At 45.7% G+C, this 27,541-nt stretch overlaps 1 protein-coding gene across 2 annotated transcripts in view; it reads right to left on the reverse strand.

Moving 5' to 3' along the window:
• Positions 1–772: 772 nt before the first annotated feature.
• LOC147666495 (E3 ubiquitin-protein ligase TRIM39-like) overlaps positions 773–27,541 on the reverse strand; it is a 174,903-nt gene continuing 148,134 nt past the window's right edge. The window contains exon 8 of one of the 2 annotated variants that reach the window (XM_086949039.1): positions 773–2,470. In XM_086949039.1, the coding sequence (XP_086805165.1) occupies positions 1,929–2,470 (542 nt within the window). In that variant the 3' untranslated portion in view covers positions 773–1,928. The remainder of the gene's footprint in view (positions 2,471–27,541) is intronic. The other variant, XM_086949040.1, reaches the window with a different exon arrangement.

A 27,541-nucleotide genomic window follows, 5' to 3' on the forward strand; every position in this document is an offset into this window, starting at 1 on the left:
TATGTGATAACAAATTGACCAGTCAATCTTTGCGAAGGGCGTTGAACTGTGCGGCATGATGTGTTGCTGTATTTCCAGTACCATTTGATCTGTTTGAGTGAGAAACATGTTTTTCTGCTCAATTTTGCAGATCATGCAGCAGGTGATGGATTGTGTGGCAAATTCTGAAAATCCACAACTGTGTGAAAAACGTGCAGCCACACAAATCGCATAATTCTGGTGCCCGGGCATATTGATTATGGGGCCAATGGAACTGTCTGACAATGGAGGGCTGTGGGGACTTATTCAGGAGTCCCAGGTCAGGTAGGTGTCACTGGGCTCAGGTCTTGTGCATAAAAGCCGTTTTCCACTGATGTCCCCAAAACTGACCAGCAAGCACACCCTTCACTCTCTCAGGATGGCGAAGTCGAGCAGTCCAAGGTTTACTCGGGGAGGTGGTTGGATGACAGAGACTCTGTGCTTAGCACAAGAATCGAACAGAAGTTAAATCAGTGTCCCGCCAAAAGAAATACCTTACCACTGCCCACACGATCTATGCAAATACAAGGGAGTAATTTAAAGCAGACACATCTTACAGCTACCAATGGAACAGTACCTACATAGCGAGGAGGGCAGGTTACACTTACCAGGGTAACTGGACCTTGGCCCAATACCCTGGAGGTGAGGCATCTCTGGGTATGGTAGGCAGCGCCTGCAGGGTCCACATAGTTTCTCTCTGCACTCACCTTGTGTCAGAATTCAGTGTCACAGTCTCTTTGCCACAGCACGCGTTCTTTGAGGCAGGGCCCAGCTGCTGGCATTGTTGTTGGGGGGGGGCACAGAACGGGGCTAATTCAGAGAACGGAGGGGTTGGCGTTGCCATCCCAGCCCCGTTCACGTGTTTGCGCTGAGGAGGTAAAGTAACTTTTAGATTGATAACAGTGTCCATGATGGTAAACAAAATGCTCTCACTACACCAAAGGGAGCATTGTTTCCATCATTTGAATTTAATTTTCTTGTTTATGGTTCTTGTTTGCGGACTGACAAAAGCTCCCAGTCCATCAGGTGGGGATGTTTAGACTATACCGGTGAGAAGTGTCCCCTCTTTCAATGCTGGACTACAGCGATCAGCAGCTAGAAGGTGACTAGCTCTTCTCAGGCCCAGGTTCACCCAGGGGGAGCATTTTTAGAACATTTGCAGTGATTGCGCTAGAAACATTTTTGTAACGGTGGACTTGATTTTATTGCAGAGTCTTTGTGTATAATCTCCCCTTCTCTCCTGTTCTCTCTCTCTCGGACCTTGGCATGTGTCTCACCAATCCTAGCACTTTGCTTCATATGCCCCTCAGGGCAGCTTTACAAACCCTGCACCGCCCAGTGATAGAAAGTGTTCAGTAAAGTCCTGTTTTTGTCAACAAGTGCGGTGGCTGCTGGTCTTTATTAAAAGTGATAAAGGAAACAAACCCACACAAGAGAGTCCATTCTACTGAATGTTCTGCTCATTATCGAAACAATTTCCAAATCAGAAAGACAGACGTGATAGGGTTAACATTTTGTTTTTCAGAGCTCCCCGATACTGGAGAGATTCACTGAAGAAGGCGCCTGAAAAGTGTGGGCATCATCCTCACTCCCACCAGTGACCGCGACCGGGGGAGAGCTGTGTGCCAGGGGTAGCAGGTGGGGGCAGCAGGAAGCCATACTCTGCACTTGCTGGCCGGTGCTCAGCAACACTCAAGTACAAAGGGGGATACACCGGCCCTGCACCCCCGCGCCTTCGGAAACAAATCCCTTCGTCCTCTTCATATAGTGGAGGATTGAAACGCAAACAGAAGTGGATGTAGAAACAACACCGCTGTTCCAATGTGAAATTCTTTCATCTTAAAAAATGCTTAGAAACAAATGGCTGTATGTGGTGGGGGCACTGGATACTGCGCTGCTGAGAGCTGCTCCTAGTCTTGTGTCACCGGCATGATCCGCAGCGCCCCCGCATTCCTCCCTCCCTCCTTGCGTCCTGGACTGAAGAAGGGCCGCAGGGTGGGGGGGAAGGAGGCCCCGGAGAAGGTGAAGAGCAGAGACCGGTCATCCACATTGTAGATCGAGAGCCTGCCCGCCTCATAGTCCAAGAAGAGACCCACAGCCCTGGGGGGTGCACGGGGGGTTAGGAGGGTGGAGGGGGAGGTGAGAGCTTTGTATTCACCAACTCTGAGCCACACTGTCCAGAATCCATTCTCAGGTGATGCTGTGATCCTCCCCTTCCTGCTCACAGCCTCGTCACACACCCCCAGGGTCCAGCGAGTCTTGTCCCCCACCTCCACCTCCCAGTAATGCCTCCCGGAGCTCAGCCGCTCTCTTCCCAGGACAATGACAATAGGGTCGAATCTCTGGGGCGCGTCAGGCAGATCTTGTCCTCTGTCTCCGTCTCTCACGCTCCTTCCGTCCTCAGACAGGATGAGGCTCTGATGAGCGGTGTCCAGGTCCAGGGTCACCGCAGCTGCAGGAGAGAGAAATAGAAATAAGAACTCAGATCACTCATCCGCAATAAACACGTCACTGATACTCAACCGGTCGCTGCAGCAGCCCCACCCCGACTGACATCATGCTAATTTCACCACCACCACCGGTTAATCGTAGTAATTAAGTGCATAATCATCATCACAGCATCTTTACAAAACGCACTTCACAGTGCAGGATTGTCGTCTGTAAGTATCAGGTTATTATAGCTCACAGGTGTCATAGCTCACAACGGAATCAGGTGGGGCAGGGCTTTAATTACCCCGGGTCCTGCTGGTGCTGAACACCAGGAGCCCTGACCGGTTCCTATCAGCCTTCACCCTCAGTGAAAAGAAACCTTACCTCGCAGGCAGCCCCAGCCCTCACAAAAGAGGCTGGTTTGTTTATTGAGACTGATCTTAAATCCGCAGGGGGCAGAATCGGTGGAGGTCAGAGGTCAGGCTCGAAATGTAACACCTATGCAGTCATTTCCTGTCCATAGTCATGCTGACCAATGGGCGCGGTCCAAGGTCACTAGGCAGTGGGAAGAGAGGGGCAGTGAGGCTCTGCAGTCTTAAGTAGGATAACTCAGTGGGCTGAGCCCCATTTAACACGTGAATCATTCATAGGAAGGAACCCCACATTGTGCTCTCCCATCCTTTCTAGGTGGATACCACTGGACACAACTCAGTATTCAGGGGCAGTCCATTCTGGTTTGTAAATGCTAGGGATTGTACTCCGCAGCAGTGTCTTGGAGAGTAGGTGGGTCACAAATAACCACCTGCACCAGCTACAATTATTTTGGAGTCTGTTTCAATGAAAGGGCAAATCAAGTGGTCCATCTCTAAATCTTCGGTCCAAGGGAGCTGGGGTTATGCAGCCTGAGGCGGCCTGAATCTGCAGTTGCACAGCCCCTCCGCCAAGTCAATTTTAAGGGTCTTGCACACCAAATTGCTCCCAACATTGTCTTATGGCCACCTGGCTTTTCCAGGCAAAATTGACCTATTCCTTGCGAATTATCAAACAATGGTCTATAAGAAAATATTTTCCATTCCACAGCATGCAAAGAGGGCTAGGCTGAGGCTCGAATTGGGTCCGGCAAGTGCAGACCTTCACTGCTTAGGCGACTTAATGAAATTTTACATCTCTACCCTGCGCGCCTCAGCTCAATCCCTGAAAGAACAACTTCAATCTATATTCATGGACGAACTCTCCCCCTGGTACAGACAGCTGCATTTGGCCATCTCCACATTGAAGATTGAAACAACAAACCTCTCTAATCCAACCATTCCTGTGTCAACGTGGAAAAAAACTATAAAAAGCCAAATTATCGGTTGTATGATGTTACAACGTGATCCAAAAGATCGCGGTACATCACAACGCATCTTTTACAACGCAAGTCGTTACCACGTTACCATGAGGCTTGGCTACATCTGCTATGGAGTTGTCCCCGCCTTGCTCACGACCGCCGTCTGCTATTGTTCCCAGTTTATCGGGACAAGCTGCTGAGGCATTGCAGGGAAGCATCTGATTTGTGTTTCAGCAACAATTCTGCTCAAGTTCTTGCAAGAGCTGGGAAGTTTATTAACGTTATTTTAACCACATTGCACAAAGCTCCGCATTAAGAAATAGCTAAAGAACATGAGACAGCGTCCAGAGGGGTCAAATCGGATCACCTTGCAGGGTCGAACAATGCACTCACAGAGATAGCTCACTAAGAGCTGTTGAAGCATTCTCAAGTCTCTTCCTAAATTATCATTGTACAAATGGACTTTGCTGAAATCTAGGTATTGGCAACTGTAATAAACCCTGGGACATTCTGATATTGCCTTTTGCACTCCACACTTTCCTCTGGCTCTAAATCGCCAAATTTGACATTCTTGCCATCAACCAGAAATGCTACTTGGGAATTGTTATTAATCTTGACTGCTTGCTTTTATAATGGGCTTTTACATTTTAATTCCTGTTTTAATTAAGTATCAATGCGATGTTTGTATGTTACGGTTTTAATGAACTGTGTCTCCAGCAACTTTTAAATGATTTTATACATTTTTGTAATGATAGGGGTTTGTTTTTTAAACGAGGGGATAACTAAGTATATGATTTTTAACAAAATGGGAAGGAAAGTATCAAGTAGACCGATATATGCTGGCAATACTAGACTAGAACAAGTAGATGTATTTGACTACTTGTGTATTCGAGTGTCCCCATCAGTACACTGGGATGCTCATATGGAGAAGGCAAAATTAAACCAAATTGTCCAGTGTAACCACATTAGCAAGATTCATAAACAAGCATTTGCAATGCAACAGGCCTCGCATTTGCGAGATTTTGAGCTTTTTGCATTATAAATGACAATGCCTTTCATTTATGTGTTTTAAGAACCTGTTTGGTTAGGCTATAACTGTTGAATTAAAAAATAAGGGCACTTTTATAAACAGCATCCTTTCAAGTACTGTACAGGAGTATTTCCAAAACTATAAACAGTTTTTCATGGTGGAGAATAAAACAGATTTTGGTGGGAAACTGTTCTCAAATCTAATAGTTACCTTCTTCATCCTGTTAATTCAGCTTTAGTGTTTTGCCGTAGAGTGGGACGGGTGCCAGGAGTAGTCGTTAGGGAAGGGGGGGTGGGGGGGGTTAGGGTTCTACCAGTTTCCCACCAGGAGGCCAAGCAGCCTGCAAATTACCAAAGAGCGGCCCTTTTGATTGAAGGAAAAGCTTCAAAAACTGATTTAAATGCGGACTAATACGCGTGATTAGATTTTATTTATTTGACAAGTATTATATAGCGCTGTCTAGACCCGGAGGTATCACAGCGCTTTACATGAGGATCAAGAAGTTACAAGTTACATCTGTTACAAGAGAATAGTCAAACATAGTGCAAAAAAGCAATGTTACAGTAATTTGTTAGGGGGAGGAAGGAGACATAACAGTGAGAATGGGAGAAACTGTTGACTGCTCCCAGTGAGCTGCCGCAAAATGATTATCCACGCCACAATCACTTCAAGGCTAGACTATGCCAATGGCCTCTATTTAGGCCTTCCGAAGTTTTTGTTGCAAAAGATGCAAATCGTTCAGAATTCAGCGGCTAGATTACTCAGGCAGGTCCCTTTTAGACATCACATTTCTCCCCACTTGCGCATGCTACACTGGTTGCCTGTGGCAAGTCGCATAAAATTCAAGGCGCTCACCTTGGCCTACAGAGCCCTTCATGGGACCTGCCCAAATTACTTAAAAAAACGACTGCCTAGATATTCTCAGGTCAGACTCCTAAGGTCTAGCTATAAGGTCCATCTCCACGTTCCTCGAGTGAAAAGGGCGCGCTTAGGTGGTAGAACTTTTTCCGTAAGTACGGCACTGCTTTGGAACACCTTGCCACAGGAAATCCAACAAGCACCCTCTGAACCTTCTTTCAGAAGCCTATTGAAAACATGGCTTTTCACGCAATAAATCTCATCTCTCTTGCACTATGACTCTCACTGCTCATGCCAGCGCCGGGACACTTCCTACGGAGGTAGCTGATGCGCTCTATAAAACTCAGTATTATTATTATTATTATTATTAATATCCGGCTGGCTAGGTGAGGACCGCGGGGGTGAACCAGGGTCGATCTCCTCTACAGCTGTCTTGACAGCTCCACCAGGAATCCGCCATAATGCTCGGACTCTGCTGTCAGGATAATGATCAGGTTTAATCTAAGAATGTCGAAATCAAACGAGGGAGTAGGAGAGATGAGAAACTGCAGTCCTATCAGAACCCAGGTGTGAATGGGTTTATTGTTTCTGTGATTAGCAAGTCGCAATCAGCAGGAAGCTCAACGTCCGGGAGAGGCAGCCGCCAGAGAACCAGAGAAGACTGTGGGCAGAACGAAGTCAAGGGGCAGGTCCTTACAGTGGACACCACGGCCTCGAAATGCCCCCAGAATAGAGCGCCTTCGGAAGGGGGGTCAGATGAAATGCCCCAACAGCTTAGTTTGGGAGTGCCCGGTGGCAGCAATCAAGACTGGCCCCAGCTGCAATCTTGAGGTCAGGCACTGCCCTGAGACGGCTCCGCAAAGAATATTTCGGCCTCAACAAAGTCCCCAGGTCAGATTGCTGTGACAGGGGGGATTCCCAGTAATGCCCCCACTGCTACGAACAGAAGGGCTCAGGTGCCTTGCTCACCTCCTGATTCTGCTGGCAGGGTCGGGATCTATCGCTGCGGCGGTAGTCCCCGCGGGTGTTCTGTCAGAACATCGACTGAGGCATCAGCAAGAGGCGTCTCAGGTATCCCCGGCGGCCTCACCCGAGAATAGCAGACTGCATCCACCCAAGTCGCAGCCGATACTGCCTCTGCGGGGATGAGTCGTTCAGGGAAACTGCCCGAAGAGCGGCTATGGCGTCATCTTGGGATTAGAAGTGCTTGTTGAAAAAAAAAAAATCCGACACCTGGGGGGAGTTTTAGGATTTTTTCCTTGCCAGTTAATGGAGGTTCAATCGCAGGGCGAGTCCTAAAAAAAGGACTCTTGGGCTGCTTAGTGGTTCTTCTCTTTAATGATGCTAACTAGGCCTATAGTTCGGGGTCTGACTGACCTACCTGCTACATCCATCAGCAGACTAAAGCCCTCCTCCAGCATTAAGAGAACCCAATCCGATAAAGTTCAAGAATAATACCAAAGAAAAAGGATTTGGCTTGACAGGTTGGAGATCTAATGGTGCTCTTGGAAACCAAATCCTACAGAAAGGACTAAATAGCTATGAACTACACAATATTGCTGTGACGCACTTATGGATGGTGATGGCCATCTAAGATTAATATGAAAATTGAACTGATGGCAAGAAAATATTCCTTCTTGCGATAGCCTAGAGGGAATTTAACAGTGATGCTGCAAAGCACCCATCTACCTGTACCAACCAAACCCTGATGAAGTCCATATGGACGAAACTCATTGGCTGGGCTGATGTGGTTTATCTCCTAAAAGAATAATAAAAGAATACATTTCTACATGAATATGTGACTATGTGATTCTACGAATATGATCTGACTCACAGCAATGGGTTTTAGACCATTAGGAAGAATTATTGGATGCATTATTCCATGTAATGTCATCGATTGGATTTTATATTGTGTAAATGTAAGCGCTCAAAATGTTGTTTGTTTCTTGCCTTCAGACATTAGCATATAGAGCCTAGAATACATCTGGCCAAAATGCTGCCTGCAGTCAAATTCACATAATCACCAAAGTGTAGGTAAAACATGACCCGAGCGAACCAATAAAATTCTGATTTGTGATGGCACATGAGTACAAGGAACTCCAACTTGGAGACATTATCCACTGGAAAGTGCCCAAGTATGCAGCTAATTATCACATGTGCCATGTGCTACAGAGGAAAAAACCTAAAGACCATATACCACTTTCAGTATAGGGCAGTAAATACAGAACTTACAGTTTCTTATCAGCCATCAACAGAAATGAAACTAAGTCAGGACTAGGAACTAGAACGCCTCGAACTAAGAAAGTCAAGACACAGTGCAATAATGCTTACTGCAGCAATCTACCTGCCACTAGCAAGCACTGCGTTGTATATCAAAAATCTACCAGACCAGATTTAGAAACCTATCTTCCAGTGCTTGTACCCCCAAGCAGGGATGTGTTGTAATTATATTTCATTCCCTCAGGGACACAATGAAGGCTCTCAAGATGTTGTGCTTACCTCATCAATAAAAGGGATAGATGTACGCTGGGAAGCAGTAAGCGAGTGACCTTCACCGTTAGAACAGTGCCAGAAGAGGTGCAATGGTGCCTACTTTCTCACGACAAGATTAAGCAAGAAAGCTCTAGCAACATGGTTCACCACATCAGCATTACCTGGATACATGATATTAGGGTACTGAGAATAAAGATTTTTTTTAAATGGCAATGCCAACAAGTTTGATACTCACACTTGAGTGTTGACAACAGCAATTCAAACACTTGAAATTGCTTATTAGGTGATTCTGTGGGGTATTGGCGCTCCTGGGCAAGACCCATGTAAGTATATACTACTAGAGAGTGAGGATTGCGGTGCATAAGGGTAGGGTGAGACACAACCCTCACTGAGTAGGTGCACTGCACCACGGTTCACTTTTCTTTACAGCTGAATAGACTTGTACAACCATGAAATCTTCCTTAAGGAACTCTTAAATTTAAATCGCAGCAAGGATATACATACACTGGAGTGAATAATACTGGACACAGGATACCTTACAGTCTTAACGGTGTGTCATACATAGGACCTCTTGAACCCCTTTCGGGACGTAAATACAACCTAAATTAAGGATCTGCACGAATAGAGAATAGCCCTGAAGAAGTCACTGCGCACAACCGTAAAGAGCGACAAAACATGTGTTGGCTAAGGTTTTTGAGAATATACTGAAGCAAATATTACAGCAAAGCTTCAAGTTTTTTGTGACACTTTTATTGATATAATCTGTATACTTTTAGCGTGTGCACAGGATGGTTGTTTAGCAATTCAAACACTGCTTACTGCAGTGTAAAACATTTTTTTTTAATACTTTATGAATCCAGCGCATGTAAGAGACAAAGAATTATATATCTGAGGACAGAGTGCACATCTCATTAGTGAAATAGTTCATTATGCATTCCAGTGGAGGGGGGTACATCCAAACAGCCAATAAAAAATTGATAACTAATTACTATTAGTGTGGTGATCCAAAATGTGAATGGCAACGTCTCAACCCTATGACTGAAGGACCCAGAGAAGATATTAGTTGAATGAGGCTGAACCAAAGCCCCACACAGTACATATATAATACAAGACGTGAGCCGTAAATGGTGTATTATTACACGTCAGACCTCAAATTGAACCAAGAGAGGTCGATGGGGCGAAACCAGATGTAGCTCAGACACTTGGAAAAAAAAGCATGCATACAATTTTCCAGCCTGCTCAAGAAAAAAGAGGCTGCCTCTGTTTACTATTCAAAACGAATTTTAAATGCAAAACAATCGCCAATGCCGGCCATAAGCTCGAGTCAGATGCCAGGCTCTAGGTCAGCTAATGGTCCTCTTGGAACACCGTGCCCAAAACGAGTCAAGCTTGTTTGTGATCTGCCACCCTCGCAATACTCTCGTGCTCAATGTTAAAAACAAAGCATAAACATTTGAGGTAAAGAGGGACACGCATGATAACCATTTAGTGGCAGGTTTGTACTAAGTAAAACCAGAAAACCTAGGATTGATACTGGCTCCCCCGCTTAACCAAACTGTGTGATCTCAGGCAAATATTTTATTTCACCAATCCCCCTTTTTGCTTCATTACCATTAAATGAACCTATAATGTGACTTATTGATGTCGAAGCTGAAGCATGTTGAAGAAATGTGCTTTTTTTTTTTAATTCTGAAGAGACTATCATATTTTTAATTATTTTTACTACAAGATTTACATGGCAGATATTTCTAGGGCTCGGCTTGTGCACGGGCTCTTAGATCTATAGTTTGTTTACCCTTTGCTCAGCTCTCCCTGTTTATTTGTTGACTCGCACAACTCTAAGGGCAGCAGATAGCACAGACTCCTGTCTTCCCGGTTTTGGAAGGTCACACCTACATAAGCTAGCAGTGGGAAATGTTTTGGGAAGTCAACATAACAGGTAAACTCTTTAAAAACGTTTTTAACACAGACTCCTTTAAAATAAAATCACGCTTCTCTCTAATACAATATAATAACTATAGATGTGTACAAAAACACCAATACGTGTGTGTGTAAGTACCATATCTAATTTCTCCAAATAAGTTGCCAAGACTGCGACAGGGGAGGCAGTGTCCTCTGAGAAGGGGGCAGAGTGGCTCAACATTTACTTAGAAGCTGTAAATACGATGTGTCGATGCAGAAACCTGATGCTTCTTTATTTGAAGGGATTTGAGGTGATAAAAACGAGGCTAAACAGTTATACACAAGAATCAGCATCATTTTGGGTACAAGCAGCAGACGGTAGGTGAAGTGCATCATGAATGCCAAGGGCGAACTCTCCACCCACATGACCAGAACCTCCAACTCCCTGGCGGACCCGCTGGGGCCAGTACCCTGCTGCTCTTACTAGCAGCTCAAACACGTCCACTGCCAGCCTAAACCCCCTGCTGCTGCCTTCAGTACCACACAAGGGTAAAAACCCATCCCTGAGCCCGCTGGCTGCAGGCAGGTACCAGGTTCATGTTTCTACGAGGGACCACGGGAATAGCCCAAATGCAGTCACCAGGACCGCTCTTCGCACCTCCCGCCCCAGCACCCCTTTACCTGGCATCTGCAGACGATGTCGGCGTCCTGGGTCAGCATGTCAACCACTTTGCCCTTCCCTTCATCCCCCCACTGCGCGCCCAGTACCACCGTCACCCTGTTGCCGACGTCTCCGGCCGAGAGGACGGTGGCGGGACAGCAGTCGCCATTGGGCAGCGGTACCGGCGAGGTCAAGACGGAGCAGGAGGACATGCAAAATAGCAAGTGTCCCACAAAGTGCAGGACCCTTTTTGAGTGGTCACTAATGAAAGCATTATAACACTTCAAATAACGCATCCCCATGAAGTAGTACAGTCCCTACAACCATGTGTGAAGTTTTCCCAGCAAAATGGATGTCTCGAACAAGAAGGCTTTTTAAAGAACTCTCTCTAAAAACGTCAATTTAAAAATCCCAGTGCTCTACATTACGAGGTGGTGGTGGGGGTAGGGGACTGCACGGGGATGTTAAGTGGCAGGTTGGGACAATGAGAACGATTAACAAGACGTCAGCGTTTAGTTACGTCGGCCGCGAAATGGATCCAAAAAACCAAGCTGGCGGCAGCTCGGGCGCAGCACGTCTTCCGGAGACGTGCGCGTTCACAGAGCACAATCGGCCAGAGGAGCGGGGGTAAGGGAGCACGAAGACGCCGAGACGAGGTAGGGGATGTGTGTGTGTGTAAGCGCCGGGGAGTTCTCTGTGTATGTATGTGCGTGCGTGGGGGTCTGTATGGGTGTTGTATGTGTGTTGTGCATGTGTTGTGAAAAGCCTGCCGGAATCGGAGCGCGCGTTGACGCGCGCGACCTGATCCCGGCAGGCTGCTGCTGCGTGCGCGTGACAGTCTGTTGTCCTCTCCCCTTGAGTCCTTGAAAGCCGGAATGATAACAATAGTCTCGCTCTGCGACAGCAGGCCTTTGGCCTGCAATCGCAGGGCGAGTCCTAAAAACAGTCTCATGCCAGATTGCTCCAGCACTCGAGATTTACAACACTAAGGTATTGGGGAGCATAATGTAGGGTGTAGAGTTGTGGGGGACAGGAAATATAGTGCCATTATTGTTGTTGAAAACCGTTTAAGATCATTAGTGGATTTACCCCAAAGCTCCCCAATGAAACCCTTGTATATGGATCTGGCACACAGAGAATTGATACACAAGGCGAATTATAGATTGCTAATGTTCTGGTTTAGACTATGGAGGCGCTTGAACCATACCGAGACACTCTGCTAGATCTCCTGAGATTCCCCAAAGCGTCAAAAATCAACTGGTTTATTACCATACAGAAAATCTTGGGGAAGCTGGGCATGGATGCTTTTTGGACAAACCCGGGAAGTATGAGACTAATCTCAAGAGCAAGAATGAAGGAAGTGTTCTGGGAAACTACCTTAGCAGAGTATGCTTTAGTTTCGGAATCTTGCCTGACCAAAGACTTTTCTACATTTAAATGCTTCTTATCCTTAGAACCAAGTATTGATGAAATTGTTCGCTCTTTTGCACAGAAGCTTTTTTTGCAATTTCGATAAAAACACTTCCTACCAAACTGTTTTGTTCAAAATAGTCGAGCAGTACTACTTTTGATGATCTCTGTCCGACATGCCAAGGAAGTTCGGAACCCATTTACTTTTTTTTTGCCCGTCCTACTGGTTACTGAGTAAAACATGGATTCTTCCGTTATGTACTCTAGTAGAACGTGGTCATTACTTAGGTGTTAAAAGCCCTGTGCACTGGTACTAGACAAACCATTGTGGAATGGCTTGTCCCGATCCTTTCTGTAATTGTTTAAGATCTTGCATCTATTGGCTCTGTAAACCAGCACATTAAGCACTTTAATTCTGATCAATCAGAGTTGTTATTGGCTGCTATTGCATATTGCACTTTTTTCCTATGGAGTTTTAAAGTTGTGTAAATTGTGTAATTGTTTTTAGTAACTTTTTATATTGTTAACTTATAATTGCTGTACATTCTGGTTTCTGTTGTGCTGTATACTTTTCAGGATCCTTGTGATCGTAATAAAGTTACTGACTGACTGGTTACTCATTTATCTTATGTTGTTACAACCATTGACAAAGCCAATAGTCCTGGCTTGTTTTAGGTGTTGTATTATGTATCTGAATGGAATAAGAAAAAGAGGCTGCTATGGTAAGCACAGATTTTTACCTTACTTGTTTAAGCCGTTCCCTTAATTGCATTGGGCCACCTCCCTTTGAGAAAGCCCCCGCACCGTTGTTTCTGCTCACTAAAAGCTATGAGGAGAGGGCTGGGGTAGCCACACCCGGAGCACAAGTGTCTGGAAATAAAGAACCGAGTTACTAGCTTTCACCAAATGTTTAAAAACTGAGAGCCATATTTGGGACCTGGTTTGCCTCGCTCTTGCACCACGCAACATGGTGCAGGAGCGATGGAACCTGAAGTAATATTTTTTAAACTACTTTGCGTGGCTCAAAAAATATGTACTAATGCAACGCAGCGCAAATCGCTACGTTGCGTTACTCTGCCTTGTTTAGACCTTCCAGGGGCGTTGCGTGGGTTGTTCCAACGCACCTCCCATGGTTTTGGACGCTTTTCCTGTTTTACAAGACCTTGTAAACCTGGGAATGCGCCAGAAAGATACACTTCCTCAGGTGAGGGATAACAAGAAGAAATATCTTTATTTCTCGTAGTGTATTCCCCTTTCTATTTGTGCTGTACACTGCAGCACACATAGAAAGAGGAAAAAGCCTCCTAGGATTGTTTTTGTGCAGGAAGGTGCCCTTTCCTGCACAGAAAAATCCTGCCTACAACACAGGCATCATGGTGCAATGGTGCCTGCGTTGGTGCTAGGTTGGCAAAACAGTGCCAGTGCAAGGGAAAAGGACAGGAATGCGCCATATAGGATAAATATGGCTCATTCCTGTCCTTTCCCTGTGATGCATGGGTGCGCAGCATGGTGACTGCGCAACTAAACTAGTAAATATGGCCCTGAATCAGAAAGCCCTCACAGATAATATTCTGCCGCAACGCATAATGGCCCTCATGTCATCCAAACATTGTTCTTTCTGTCAGATGCCACAATATGTGTGCATGTAAGGACTGCCCCCCCCCCCCCCCCCCACTGACATCATTGAATCCAGATCTACCAACTTACATAGGGCCACCATGTGTCAGCATCTCACACATAGGCACCCAGCGAAGAGCCTTTCATACACAGGGAGCACAAAAATGTGCTGGTCGCCTTTGTTTGCCTATTAGGAATAGTAGAGTCTGAAAGCTCCAGATAATCCCTCTGATGACATCTCCACCAGGGTTTCCCAGTGGTAGAGCAAGCAGTGGCTCTGTCGTCAGGAAAACCATCTCTTGAGCTGTAAATGATGCAGGGAGTGTGAAAGGCTATCCAAGATGTCACACATCTGGTAGATGTCCCATTATCACTCATCTAGACATAGGGACCGTAAACACTTGTCAGAAATGAGCCAAGGCGCTTTATACATTAAATGATGTGGGGTTTACAATCCAAGTTGGAGAGGTAGTCAAGCCAGCTTTGGAAAGGTGAGACGAGTAAGAGAAGAGGAAGTATACATTTGTTTGTAGGTTTAGTTAGAGATGATTGAGAGCCATCAACAGCTGAATTTTAAGAAATGCTGAAGAGAGTGAGGAGATCTTTGAATATAATTCTGTCATTGGCACATGAATGGTATGATAAGCAGTGTAATGCCAAACATGAAACCTCTAGAAACACTTCGTGAGAGAAACCAGGCCAAAAAAAAGAAGTTCCCAACATATGTGCTGTGAACTCACCTACCAAGTGCAGAGAAACTGAAAACAATACTATCTATACCTTTACATTTCTTTAGTGTCGAAGTAGAGCCTTATGAATGACCATACCAAAACCCCAGCTAGACCTAAGAAGACCAATACACACGAGTGACCATTAAAGTTTACAGAAGGCATTATCAGCTAGTTAGGAGTTCCATTACAGTAATCTGGCCAGAGGTCGGAGCGCCACTCATCCAGCAGGTTAATTTCAAATGTGAAATAACTTTGTAGGGTGGCCAGGCAACCCTCCCTTTGACAAAAAGTGAAGTCTCAACAATGGACAACATTATTTAGATACTCTGTGTCTTCAGAATTATTTTTTAATTGAGGTTCGGTCTGGAGTTGTCCATAAATGGCCAAGATGTTTACTTAGGTCTTTTACAAGTATTCCCGGACAGGGATCAGCTGATAGCTTGAATTTGAGATGGTGTTATGACAATGCTTGTTTTAATTGAATATAAAATTGCTCTGCATACATTTTCTCTTCAGATTTTATGTTGCTCGTGTACTGAAACAAGTACTGGTCAACTCGGATATCTTGGTTTTTAGGTCTCGGGCCTAGCGTACACTGTGGAAGCAGTGTGGCTTAGCCAGAGTCCTTTTCCTGGGGTTTTGAAAATGGACCTAGAAATTCCACGAGCATGTGCGTGTTATTTCCTCCGTCCATTTTCATTGGCCTTTGCGTGCGTGTAGTTTTAAAACAGAACACGCAATAGGCCATGGGCGGTCGCGTAGCTCCGCCCATGGCCTATTGGTGTCTGTTACACGCACCAGAGGCCATATATCTTCAATTATCGCGGCCTTCGGCTGCGACAATTGAAGACTATGCTTGCAGTGGCACACGTTTTTTTTTATTTTTTAGGAGAGTTACTTAAGCTGTAAACCTCGCTCGTTGGTTCTGGAGATTGCTTGCGGCTCTAGCCTCTGCGGTCTGTGCCGTACTCAAGGCGCTGTAGCAGGAGTCCTGATGGGAGCAGGGGCGTGGCTGGGCTGTTAAACCTGATGACAGGCTTTGGCATACTGAACTTGTTTTAGGGTTTTTTTTAACTTTATTCCCAAAGTAACTATATTCTAATGTTGCAACCAAAAATAAAAGCAACAGCCGAGAGTTCCAAAAGTTTCACCACCCCACAAAAGCACTCACTGGGACCGGCAGGACACACTGCCCGTTACCAGCCTGAATGTTTGCGGTTCTACCCAACAAGTGCTAACGCATAAAATATTAATAAAGTATGTTATGACCATGGACACTATTTGTTGCACTCACATTTTTGCATACTTTTTTTTACTTTAAACTTAAATCAATTTAACCTAATACCGGAATGGTTCCTGTTTGCACGAGAGTGGTGCGCATTTGACGCAAAACCAGCAGTGCATGGTGGGAGCAGTTAACTACTCACGTAGTCCATTAAGGCGCCTAGAAGACAGACCTGTTCAGACTCGAGGCCCGAATCCGACACACAAATAATTCAGGCCCCGCAGCCCTGCCCGTCGCGGCGTTGAGCGTCAAGCGAGTGAGGAGAGCGGGTTGAAGCTCCAGGCGCTGAAACAGCGTCGGGTAAACGGCACGGCATCGTGATCGAGAGGTACTCACACAGATTATCAATGGTACATTTAGAAATACCTGCATGCAAAGACCGTGTGAGTAGAATAAACTACCTGCAGCTTTTTGGAGCAAAGGCTTAAAAAATGTATCTTGTGATAGGCTATTTGATTAGCGCCCAGATTCGTGATGCAGGCTCTCGACCCACTGACCTGAACTCACCCAAGCATGGCGAGCTGCCAGACTCGGTCAGGCATCTTCTTAGCACGGGCTGGGAGGCTGGTCCGGCCCTCAGCCATCACCTGGCAGGCTGCGGGTCTCCACCTGGGGCAGGTAAGTCCTTGGGAGATGCTGGCAGCCGCGTGAGCCCCCTTCCCCCCTCGTGGTGGATGGGCTCGCACAGTGAGGCCCCCCTCGGCACAGCGGGCTGATGTCAGTATCTGCACTGCAGGCACCCCGGAAGTGCACTGGTGAAATCACGAGCTGATTCCCCAGCATTCTGCTCATATCATAACGCACTCACCTGCAATGGCATGATGGGGGTGCGTGTACGTGCCCACGGACAGGTTCTCACTGACTGGAAGGGGGAGCGTGAACCCGGATACCCGAGAGGGTGTGGAGGGTGGTAGGGCAGGTTAATGCTCACGCTGCGGCTGCAGAGAACCTAAAAGGGTCCACTCGCGGCAAGATGGCCCGGGGGGCATCTTTCTCCTCCTCCTGGTCACAAGGTCAGATGTTAGTCAGATCACTCAGCGCATTCAGGCGCCTGCTGCAGAGATCTGTATGCAAACTATAGGACTCAAGATCCAATCCCAAGAAAATGGCACCGTGGGCTGATCGATCAATCAACCATTTATAAAGTGCGGCAAATCACCCATGGGGGGGCTCGAGGCGCAGGAGATGTCGGCTGCTGCGTGATGGGCTTCAGTCGAACCTCATGGTCTTGAGCTCTTTCCTCAATTGCTGGAGTGATGGGGTGGTCCCAAGGTGTAGGGTGCAAATGCACCAGAGCATCATGGGATGAGCAATCCGTCTAAGCTTCTTTTCACAGGTTTGAGCACGGACGGGGCTTACTACTCCTTCCAAAATTGACAAAATGGTTTATTTTACTACCCTGAATGACAGTGCCTCAACTACTACTATCTAGAAGACACTACATCGAAAAGGTAAGTATACAACGTACTCAAGATCTGCACTGTACATTAGCAACACTGAGCCTATATGAAACACTCTTCCTTGAACCCTTCGGCAGTGTCAATTAGAGCTATAGTGATGTCCATGAAGTGATGTCTATGTAAGTGTATTTTGATGTAGTGGCGGCTGTGCAATAGTGCGTTCAAGTGACAGCTATGCACTAGTGTGTTGATGTAGCGCCGAGTGTTGAAGAGGTGGCTATGCAGTGGTTTGTCGATGTACGGCGAGTGTTGAAGAGGTGGCTATGCAATAGTGTGTCGATGTAGCGGCGAGTGTTGAAGAGGTGGCTATGCAGTGGTTTGTCGATGTAGCGGTGAGTGTTGAAGAGGTGGCTATGCAGTGGTTTCTCGATGTAGCGGCGAGTGTGGAAGAGGTGGCTATGAAATAGTTTGTCTATGTAGCGGCAAGTGTTGAAAAGGTGGCTGTGCAATAGTGTGTCGATGTAGTGGCGAGTGTTGAAGAGGTGGCTATGCAATAGTGTGCTGAAGTGCCAGCTATGCAATAGTGTGTAGATGTAGCTGCGAGTGTTGAAGAGGTGGCTATGCAATAGTGTGTCGATGTAGTGGCAAATGTGGAAGAGGTGGCTATGCAATAGTTAGTCGATGTAGCTGCGAATGTTGAAGAGGTGGCTATGCAATAGGTAGTTGAAGTGGGGGCTATCTAATAGTTTGTTGATGTAGCGGCGAGTGTTGAAGTGGCGGCTATTAAATAGTGTGACGATGTAGTGGAAAATGTTGAAGTGGCGGCTAGGCAATAGTGTGTTGATGTAGTGGCGAGTGCCCATGAAGTGGTATCCATGTAAAAGTATGTCCATAAAGTGGCACCTATAAAATAGAAGGTTGATGTAGTGGCAAATATGGATGTGGTACAAGAGGGGGTGGTGATGGACGGAGCATCTGAATCAATCAAACACTCACACCCAGTCAAAAGATCTGGATTTAATCCATCACCGTTCTTTAGCCCACTCTGCCACCCCAGTTCAGACATGGCTATATGCAAATCAGTCTGACCCTGTGCCTCATGGGAACAGTACAGCCTGAACTGCCAAGCCATGTCTTCCCTGGACCGGAAACAAGCTTCTGAGGACCTGTTTCTGGCATTCCAGCTGTCTTCAGCCCGGCTTGCTTGAATCCAGTGGCAAAGTGAGCAAGGGACTCACGTCTGAGCATACCCTGCCACACTTATGGCGGCCAAAAGCGGTACAAGAGGGGGTGGTGATGGACGGAGCAAATATGGATGTGGTAGCTATACAATGGTAATATTGATGTAGGGGGCGAATGTCCATTTAGTGGTGGCCATGAAGTGAAGTCCTTGTAAGTGTCGATGTTGTGGCACCAACGCAATATTATGTTGAGGTAGCGGTGCATGTCCAAGTAACCATATGCCGATATAGTGGAGAGTGTCCATAATGCGGAGAGTGTTGAAGAGGTGGCTATGCAGTGGTTTGTCGATGTAGCGGCGAGTGTTGAAGAGGAGGCTCTGCAATACTGTGTTGAAGTGCCAGCTATGCACTAGTGTGTTGAAGTGGTGACGAGTGTTGAAGTGGCGGCTATGCAATAGTGTGTCGATGTAGCTGCGAGTGTTGAAGAGGTGGTTATGCAATAGTGCATCGTTGTATAGGCAAATGTGGAAGAGAAGGCTATGCAATAGTTAGTCGATGTAGATGCGAGTGTTGAAGAGGTGGCTATGCAATAGGTAGTTGAAGTGGGGGCTATGTAATAGTTTGTTTGATGTAGTGGAAAATGTTGAAGTGGCGGCTAGGCAATAGTGTGTTGATGTAGTGGGGAGTGTCAATGAAGTAGTATCCATGTAAAAGTATGTCCATGAAGTGGCGCCTATAAAATAGTATGTTGATGTAGTGGGAAATATTGATGTGGTAGCTATACAATGGTAATATTGATGTGGGGGTCGAATGTCCATTTAGTCCTTGCAAGTATGTCGATGTAGTGGCACCAACGCAATATTATGTTGAGGTAGCGGTGCATGTCCATGTAACCATATGTCGATATAGTGGAGAGTGTCCATGATGCGGTCTCTTTGCAATGGTATTTTGAAGTGGTGTCAATGAAGTGGGTTCCATGTAATTGTAGGACTATCCAGTGGTGAATGTCGACTTAGTGATGTCTACGTTTGGTATGTTTATTTAGCATGTAGCAATACATTTTGATGTGGTGGAGTTTGAGCCCTGGTATACTAATGTACTGGTGAGTGTAAATGCTACTGGCTATAGAAGTGTAAATGATGCTGGCTATGTAGTGGTATGTGGATGTAGTGAATTCAATACTGGTCTCAATGTAAACATATGTTGATGTAGTTTAATTAGTGAGCAGTAGCAAGCGTCGATGTACTGGGGTTTAAGCCTTAATATGTCATTGCAGCGGATTCACTGATATGATCAGTGTTGGTGCAATGGTGTCTATGTAAGCCTTATATAAGGTAATATGAATGTAGTGGATTCAATGTGGTGGGTGTCGATGCAATGGTGTCTCCGTAGTATCGCCGATTACCGAGGAAGATGTAAGCAGACTCCACGACTTCATATGTTCGGACAGATGCAGCATAAAGAACGGTGTCATTTACTTGACTAAAGAAAGAAATATTTTCAATTTCCGTCCGAAGTACGACGCCATAAACCCGACCAAAGAAGAGAAACATTTTACATTTCCGTCCCAGTAATAAGATACCACAGTTGTTGAGACCGTCTTTCATTGACCTGCATCGCACCGTTGAGGGCATCATCAACCACTTTAAGTTTATTTGACGTTTTGGAGAACAGAATACCTTCTCTGAACACATTGGAGTAAGTGCACCTTGACTTGCAACGTAAACTGATGCCTTTTAACAAGTATCCGGTCCTAAAAACTATCAACTGATAGGAACTGAGCACCAAAGAAATATAAATCTGCTTGTCTTTCACCGTCCCCTGATATTTTCGATCCACAAGAGAAAAAAGGTCCTGAGGAAGGTGGTTCACCCACCGAAACGCACGTCGACCAATCATGTGCGGGGGTCTCGAATTTTTCTGAGACCCTAGTATTTGACAACTTGTGAACCTGTCAATCAATACTTAGTTTCTCCCTTTTTCCCCTTTTGGTAGAGTGGGTTGTTTGTGGTATGCATGTGTGTATGTCAGTGAATTGAGTTGAGTTTTTTATATCAGGTGGTTTTCTTAAAAATTAACTGTGTATTATAACCTTGTATAATTTTCTAATCACTGGTGTGTTAATAATTATGTCTGTTCTTAAAAGCAAAAAATACTAGTTTGAAAAATGTATTAATGACGAACTATGTCTTTTTTATACAAAAAAGTGAAATGAAAAACTGCATTAAATGAAAATAAAAACTATGATAAAGTAAACATTGTTATAATTCTGTCACCTTTCTTAAATAATTTGATGTATATTGTTTAGTGATATGACCATTGAAGGAACAATCTTCTAGAACGAATGATCAGTGTTGGTGCAATGGTGTCTATGTAAGCCTTATATAAGGTAATATGAATGTAGTGGATTCAATGTGGTGGGTGTCGATGCAATGGTGTCTCCGTAGTAGTATGTTGATGTGTTGGATTCCATGTGGTGAACGCCAATGCAAGGGTGTCTAGGTAAAGGAATATTGGCATAGTGGATTCGATGTGGTGAACATCATTGCAATGGTGTCTACCTAAAGGAATATCGATGTCGTGGATTCGATGTAGTGGGCGTCGATGCAGTGCGTCTACATAATAGTATGTTGATGTGTTGGATTCCATGTGGTGAACATCAATGCAAGGGCGTCTATGTAATGGAATATCAGTGTAGTGGATTTGATGTGGTGATTGTCATTGGAATGGTTTACAAAAACACAGTAAGAAAGGCAGTGATGGCAAGTACAGTAGCACATCAATCCTATCAATAGACTAGTAGGTTTCTGTTAGTGACCAATTTAAACTCTTGGTGACTCTTGAGAACACAGAGACATCTCACTGCCCAAAGGTGTTGCTGCACGGAAATTCCTAAGAACTTCTGTGTTACTAGAACAAAAAACACTGTCTCTGCACTGTAAATGTCCATATTCTAGTCTTGGATAGTCAACAAAACAATCTAGGCACCGTTATTGAGACTGCCCACAACCAGGTAAAACTTTCAATAAGTATTTTCTTAGATCACTTGCCCCAAAAAAATTATATTTTTATTATCTAATGATGGTATTTCACATGACAATCGGAGAACATGTTTCATATAGCATAGTAACAAAAATACTGTCTAAGTCAATAATAGACGTAATCCCGATGTTTCATCAATGTTTTGAGAGATGATGGCAGCCGACACGTGTTTCGTTACACACTAACTTTTTCAAGGCTTAAGACACTAGGTCCTTCTGCTACTCTAAGTGAAGAGTCGAATCAGTTAGAAGTACATCAAAATGTGAAAAATTTCCTTAAAACACGATATCCTTCCGCTACTTTAAGTAGAGAGTCGTGGCCATTAGAGGTGCGTAAATATGCGAAAAGATCCTTATTTGAGAAAAACTAGTAGAAAAGGTAGTATTCAAAAAATCCAACCAAGGCCTTGTTTAGTAATCCTCCCCATAGTTCCTAGGAAGATATATCCAGACCAATATGGACTTTCGTGTAGAATATTCTGCTACATGTCAGAGTTATTCCGGTTGCTATGTAGATAGGAAATTTGTTTCAGATTAAGAGCATTTGAATAAACTAGAAACTCCTAGTAATCTGTGTTGCCGCCAAGCGTTTCTGCCTCCCATCCGGTCCAAGGAAGAAATATTTCTCTCCCTACTGGTATGTCGTCACGAATTCAATGTGGTTTGTATTGATGCAATGGTGTCTATCTGCTGGTATGTTGCTGATGTGGATTCACTGCAGAGGAGCATTGTTAAATTGACAACCACTAAGCTCTGCTGTAGTGTCTTCATTTTTAGAAAGTGTCCACATGTTGTCCTTCGGACATGTCACAGCTCATCAACAAAGCAAATACAAGGAGATGATGGACGGAGAGCTGAAACTTTTCAGACACCCAGTCCCAGTCACAGATCTGGGTTGAATCTATCATAGTTCTTTAGCTCACTTCGCCACCTCAGTTCAGACTCATTTATATGCAAATCAGTCTTGACCCTGTGCCTCATGGGAACAGCCCAGCCCGAACTGCCAAGCCAGGTCCTCACTGGACTGGAAATAAGCATCCTGGGACCGATTTCGTGGTTTCACCCCTCATCAGCCAGGCTAGCTTGAATACAGTGACAAAGTGAGCAAGGGACCCACGTCTGGGCATACCCTGCCAACTTAGGGCGAACAAAGCGAACACAAGGAGATGATAGACTGAGCGCTGAAACTTTTTAGACAGCTCATCAACATCGTGACAGAGGTTTACTAGTGAGCAAGGAATACTATGGTCAGGATATATGAACAGAAATGGCGATCAGCACCCGGTATGAACTCGGACTGCAATTACTTGCAGGACGCGGACGGGTTGTAAGTGGATGGACAATGATGAGTCGATCTGTGTGGTAGGCAGACAGTCATATGAGGCACACAGCTGCTGATCAGCCTCCTACTTTTTTATTGCTGTGACTATGGATCTCTTTCATTTGCAAACTTGTCTGACTAGCTCCCAGAGACAGCCGGGTTTATGGTTGGCGCTCTAGAAGTGGTTAATATTTCTGGGTGAGATGCCAGGAGCAGGGAAGCACTAACAGAGGAATGCTTGTGACTGTTGGGGGGTGCTACATGTGCCAAAGAACACCCTACGAGTGCAAGCAGAATGAGGAACCTACTGCAACTTCCTCGTCATTTTTCATGCCAGGGTATTATAAATCCTCTTCTCTCATGAAGAGGTGACCGGTGCTTTAAATGGCAGAACCTGTTGGCGTGGATGACCTGCACCTCTTTAATTTGAGATTTTCTGAGAAGGTAACGGGTTCTCTGGCATAAAGTGCCTGCACTTCAGTTTTTCCATTCCACGCACCTGTGGTGACGGAAGCCTGAGTGGCACAGGAGGAGATCAAGAGACCCCCCCCTCCAACAGGTCAAGACTTCTACAGTGCTAAAGCCCAACATGTTCTTCACTCTTCCCCTGCAATCCTAGCATTCCAGAGGACATATCTGTCTAGAAATCTCAAACTTGCCTAAAGGTCAGCGCAGCTTTAAGTCTCAAGCAGCATCAACACCTGGCTCACAGCCAGAAATTCTTTCAGGTGTGCGAGTGACTTCACATATCATACAGGTGAGTGACTTTGCAGATCGTACGGACAGGTGCACGAGTGACTTCACAGATCATACAGGTGAGTGACTTTGCAGATCGTACGGACAGGTGTATGAGTGACTTCACAGATCATACAGGTGAATTACTGCAGATCGTATTTACAGGTGTGCGAGTGACTTCACAGATCATAGGGGTGAGTGACTTTGCAGATCGTATGGACAGGTGTGCGAGTGACTTCACATATCATACAGGTGAGGGACTTTGCAGATCGTACGGACAGGTGTGCGAGTGACTTCACATATCATACAGGTGAGTGACTTTGCAGATCGTACGGACAGGTGTGAGAGTGACTTCACATATCATACAGGTGAGTGACTTTGCAGATCGTACAGACAGGTGTACGAGTGACTTCACAGATCATAGGGGTGAGTGACTTTGCAGATCATATGGACAGGTAAGCGAGCGACTTCAAAGATCATAAGGGTGAGTGACTTTGCAGATCATATGGACAGGCGTGCGAGTGACTTCACAGATCATAGGGGTGCGTGACTGCAGATAATACGGACAGGTGTACAAGTGACTTTACAGATCGTTTTGGCAGGTGTGCGAGTGACTTTGCAGATCTTACGAACAGGTGTACGAGTGACTTCACAGATCATACAGGTGAGTGACTTTGCCGACCGTACGGACAGGTTTACGAGTGACTTCACATATCACAAGGGTCAGTGACATTGCAGATCATATGGACAGGTGTACGAGTGACTTCACAGATCGTATGACCTGAATTCTGGTGCACACACAAGAAACACCACACTCCTGTCAAAACACCTACCCCATCCCAAATCTAAAGTAAAACTAAAAAGTTCTTCGGCACACTCATACTCTTAAAACACCACATACATCTTCCTGGATCAAACTTATTTTACTTTCATACTGGCTCCCACAAACCATTTTGAAACTTAACATTGAACAAACAATTCACTAATTACACAAAACCAAACATTAAGAAAACAGACCCCATCAGATGATGGTTCTTCCAGCTTCATTAATGCCCTGCCCAGATCACCACACAAGGGCTTCCAAATAAAGAATGTGCCTGTGACACCAAAGCAAAGATGACAAATGCTGTTGAAATCTGAACTAACAAAACCAAAACTGATCTTCCACTCAAGGAGGACAAGCAGTGGAGATGACTCTGGACCCCGACCATCCAAGAGCCAGAACCCAGCCTCCCACATGCTGGTGGTGGATATGATCACATACGCAACCATCTCACTCTCCTGGCTGGAGTCCATGCACGGCACAGCTGCAGAATCGCAGCAACACAATACATGTAAGCCAAGGCTCACCACGCACAAAACCGAGGCCATTCCCACATTGGCCACACACGTGAACCACGCTCCACCAACCACAGTCCGCTATGCTTAAGCATTCAATTTAATCTCGGTGCTCTAAAGTGCAGCACCATAGGACATAAGAGCACAACTCTGGTCATCACACAACACCAAAGCACTTCCTACCTAGGCCGCAATAAAAAACACGCCCTTCTAACCAAGTGCAACGTCAGAGTCGTGTGTGACCGGTCCTCTTATGCACTTATCCACCTCTTTAAATGAAGAGCTGTATGCATGACATTAAAATACAGTACACATCACATTTCTTATATTTCTTTCATGTCCATAATGATGATGATCATACTCCACAGCAGGGCACAAGTCCTAAAAAAAGAAGTGGGGGGACGCTGTCACAGGAAGTGACAGAAAGTGACGTCACTAAAGGTGGCTTGCTCTCGTCCCAGAGAGGCCAATGAGTGAAGTCCAGCTGTTTGGCCCCACAGCACTAAAAGCACAGGGTTTTATTTTGATCGAAGCAGCGCGTCTGTCCTCATCACCTGTATTTAATTTCCGATCATGTGTCTTGAGCAGGTTGCAGCTGAATCAATAACTACTTCTCACGACCTGACTGTTCCCAGACAGCAGAGGGAGTGACAGCAGAGTGAGAGAGACAGCAGAGTGAGAGAGACAGCAGAGTGAGAGACACAGCAGAGTGAGAGACACAGCAGAGTGAGAGACACAGCAGAGTGAGAGACACAGCAGAGTGAGAGACACAGCAGTGTGAGAGACACAGCAGTGTGAGAGACACAGCAGAGTGAGAGACACAGCAGAGTGAGAGACACAGCAGAGTGAGAGACACAGCAGAGTGAGAGACACAGCAGAGTGAGAGACACAGCAGAGTGAGAGTGACAGAATGAGACAGCATAGTGAGAGTGACAGAATGAGACAGCAGACTGAGTGACAGCATAAGACAGCAGAGTGAGAGTGACAGCAGAGTGAGTGACAGCAGAGTGAGAGACACCGCAGAGTGAGACACCGCAGAGTGAGAGACACCGCAGAGTGAGAGACACCGCAGAGTGAGAGACACCGCAGAGTGAGAGACACCGCAGAGTGACAGCAGAGTGAGAATGACAGGAGAGTGACAGCTTGAGAGACAGCAGAGTGAGAGCGGCAGCAGAGTGAGAGCGGCAGCAGAGTGAGAGCGGCAGCAGAGTGAGAGCGGCAGCAGAGTGAGAGCGGCAGCAGAGTGAGAGAAAGCAGAGTGAGTGACAGCAGAGTGAGAGTGACAGCATGAGTGACAGCAGAGTGAGAGTGACAGCAGAGTGAGTGACAGCATGAGAGACAGCAGAGTGAGAGTGACAGCAGAGTGAGAGTGACAGCAGAGTGAGAGTGACAGCAGAGTGAGAGTGACAGCAGAGTGAGAGAGACTCAGCAGTGTGAGAGAGACTCAGCAGTGTGAGAGAGACTCAGCAGTGTGAGAGAGACTCAGCAGTGTGAGAGAGACTCAGCAGTGTGAGAGAGACTCGGCAGTGTGAGAGAGACTCGGCAGTGTGAGAGAGACTCGGCAGTGTGAGAGAGACTCGGCAGTGTGAGAGAGACTCAGCAGTGTGAGAGAGACTCAGCAGAGTGAGAAAGACTCAGAGTGAGTGTTCGAGAGAGAGCAGGGTATGCTTGTGCGCTTACACGGTGCACTGACACACAGGAACTAAAACAAAGAACAGCGGAACACGTGTCTTGGGAGCTTCATGGAGGCAGCCGGCCCTCTGTGAGGGGTGCAGCAAGGAGGGGACGTCCCAACCAATCAAGCGCAAATACTCACAACCTACTGTACGATTACAACACAGACCAAAAGGCAGAGCTAGGTCTTTTTGCATTACGTAGGGTGAGCAGTGTGCGAGTGTGCAGGGTGAACATTGTCTGAGTGTGTAGGGTGAGCAGTGTGTGTCCAGTAATCTTTATTGATTGGTTAAAAAAACCATTTACCATTTGCGACATGACAAAAAAATTAATAAAAATGAATGTGATAAAAATAATTTAAAACAGTTAATTTAAAATAGCTTGGGATTCAGGGGGCCAATAAGATCTAAAAATTTGTTCTGGTACAGTACTTAAATCTGGATTACTTGTAGACTGATTCGGATATTGTATCTGTTAACACCACCGTCTGCTATAATGGGGAGACTTTGGGTTGGAGAGGGGCTTCAAGGGATTTTATCGCTTTATGGACAAATTTTGAGAGCCCAATGTTTAGCTTGACGTTGTCAGGGTCGAGAGCGGCCATTATTGCCTGGCGGCAAGATCGAACTTCCAACTGGATACATTGGCCTCGCAACAGTCACCGTCTGGCTGTAAGCAGTGCAGGGCATGCACAGACGATATGTTCAGTTGATTCTGAATCTTAGCCGCACAATCTGCATTTCGTGCAACTACTCGGCCGCCGCCATTCCGGGAGGTTCTTCAGAAAGGGCCATTCTCCCATCCTCAGGGCTAAAAACTTGCGTTTCCAATAAAGTGTGTATGTGCTCGACAAGTAGAGCGGCAGAACACCCACTTTAAGATTGGCAATTACAGCCCAGGCATGTCTCCTCTTTGAAAGGATCGCCCTGTCCGAGTGGAAGGACCGCAATCTAACAGATTTTTTGATGGCAGACTTTAGCATGGGAACAGATGGATTTATGGCCCAGAGATCTTTTGCGCCTAATAACTGTAGGCTGTAGTCCAGAAGTTGCCGATGCTTGTGGCTGGTCTGTTTATGCTGTATTT

Source organism: Lissotriton vulgaris, unplaced genomic scaffold, assembly GCF_964263255.1.
Source record: "Lissotriton vulgaris unplaced genomic scaffold, aLisVul1.2 SCAFFOLD_1516, whole genome shotgun sequence".
Taxonomy (NCBI): Eukaryota; Metazoa; Chordata; class Amphibia; order Caudata; family Salamandridae; genus Lissotriton; species Lissotriton vulgaris.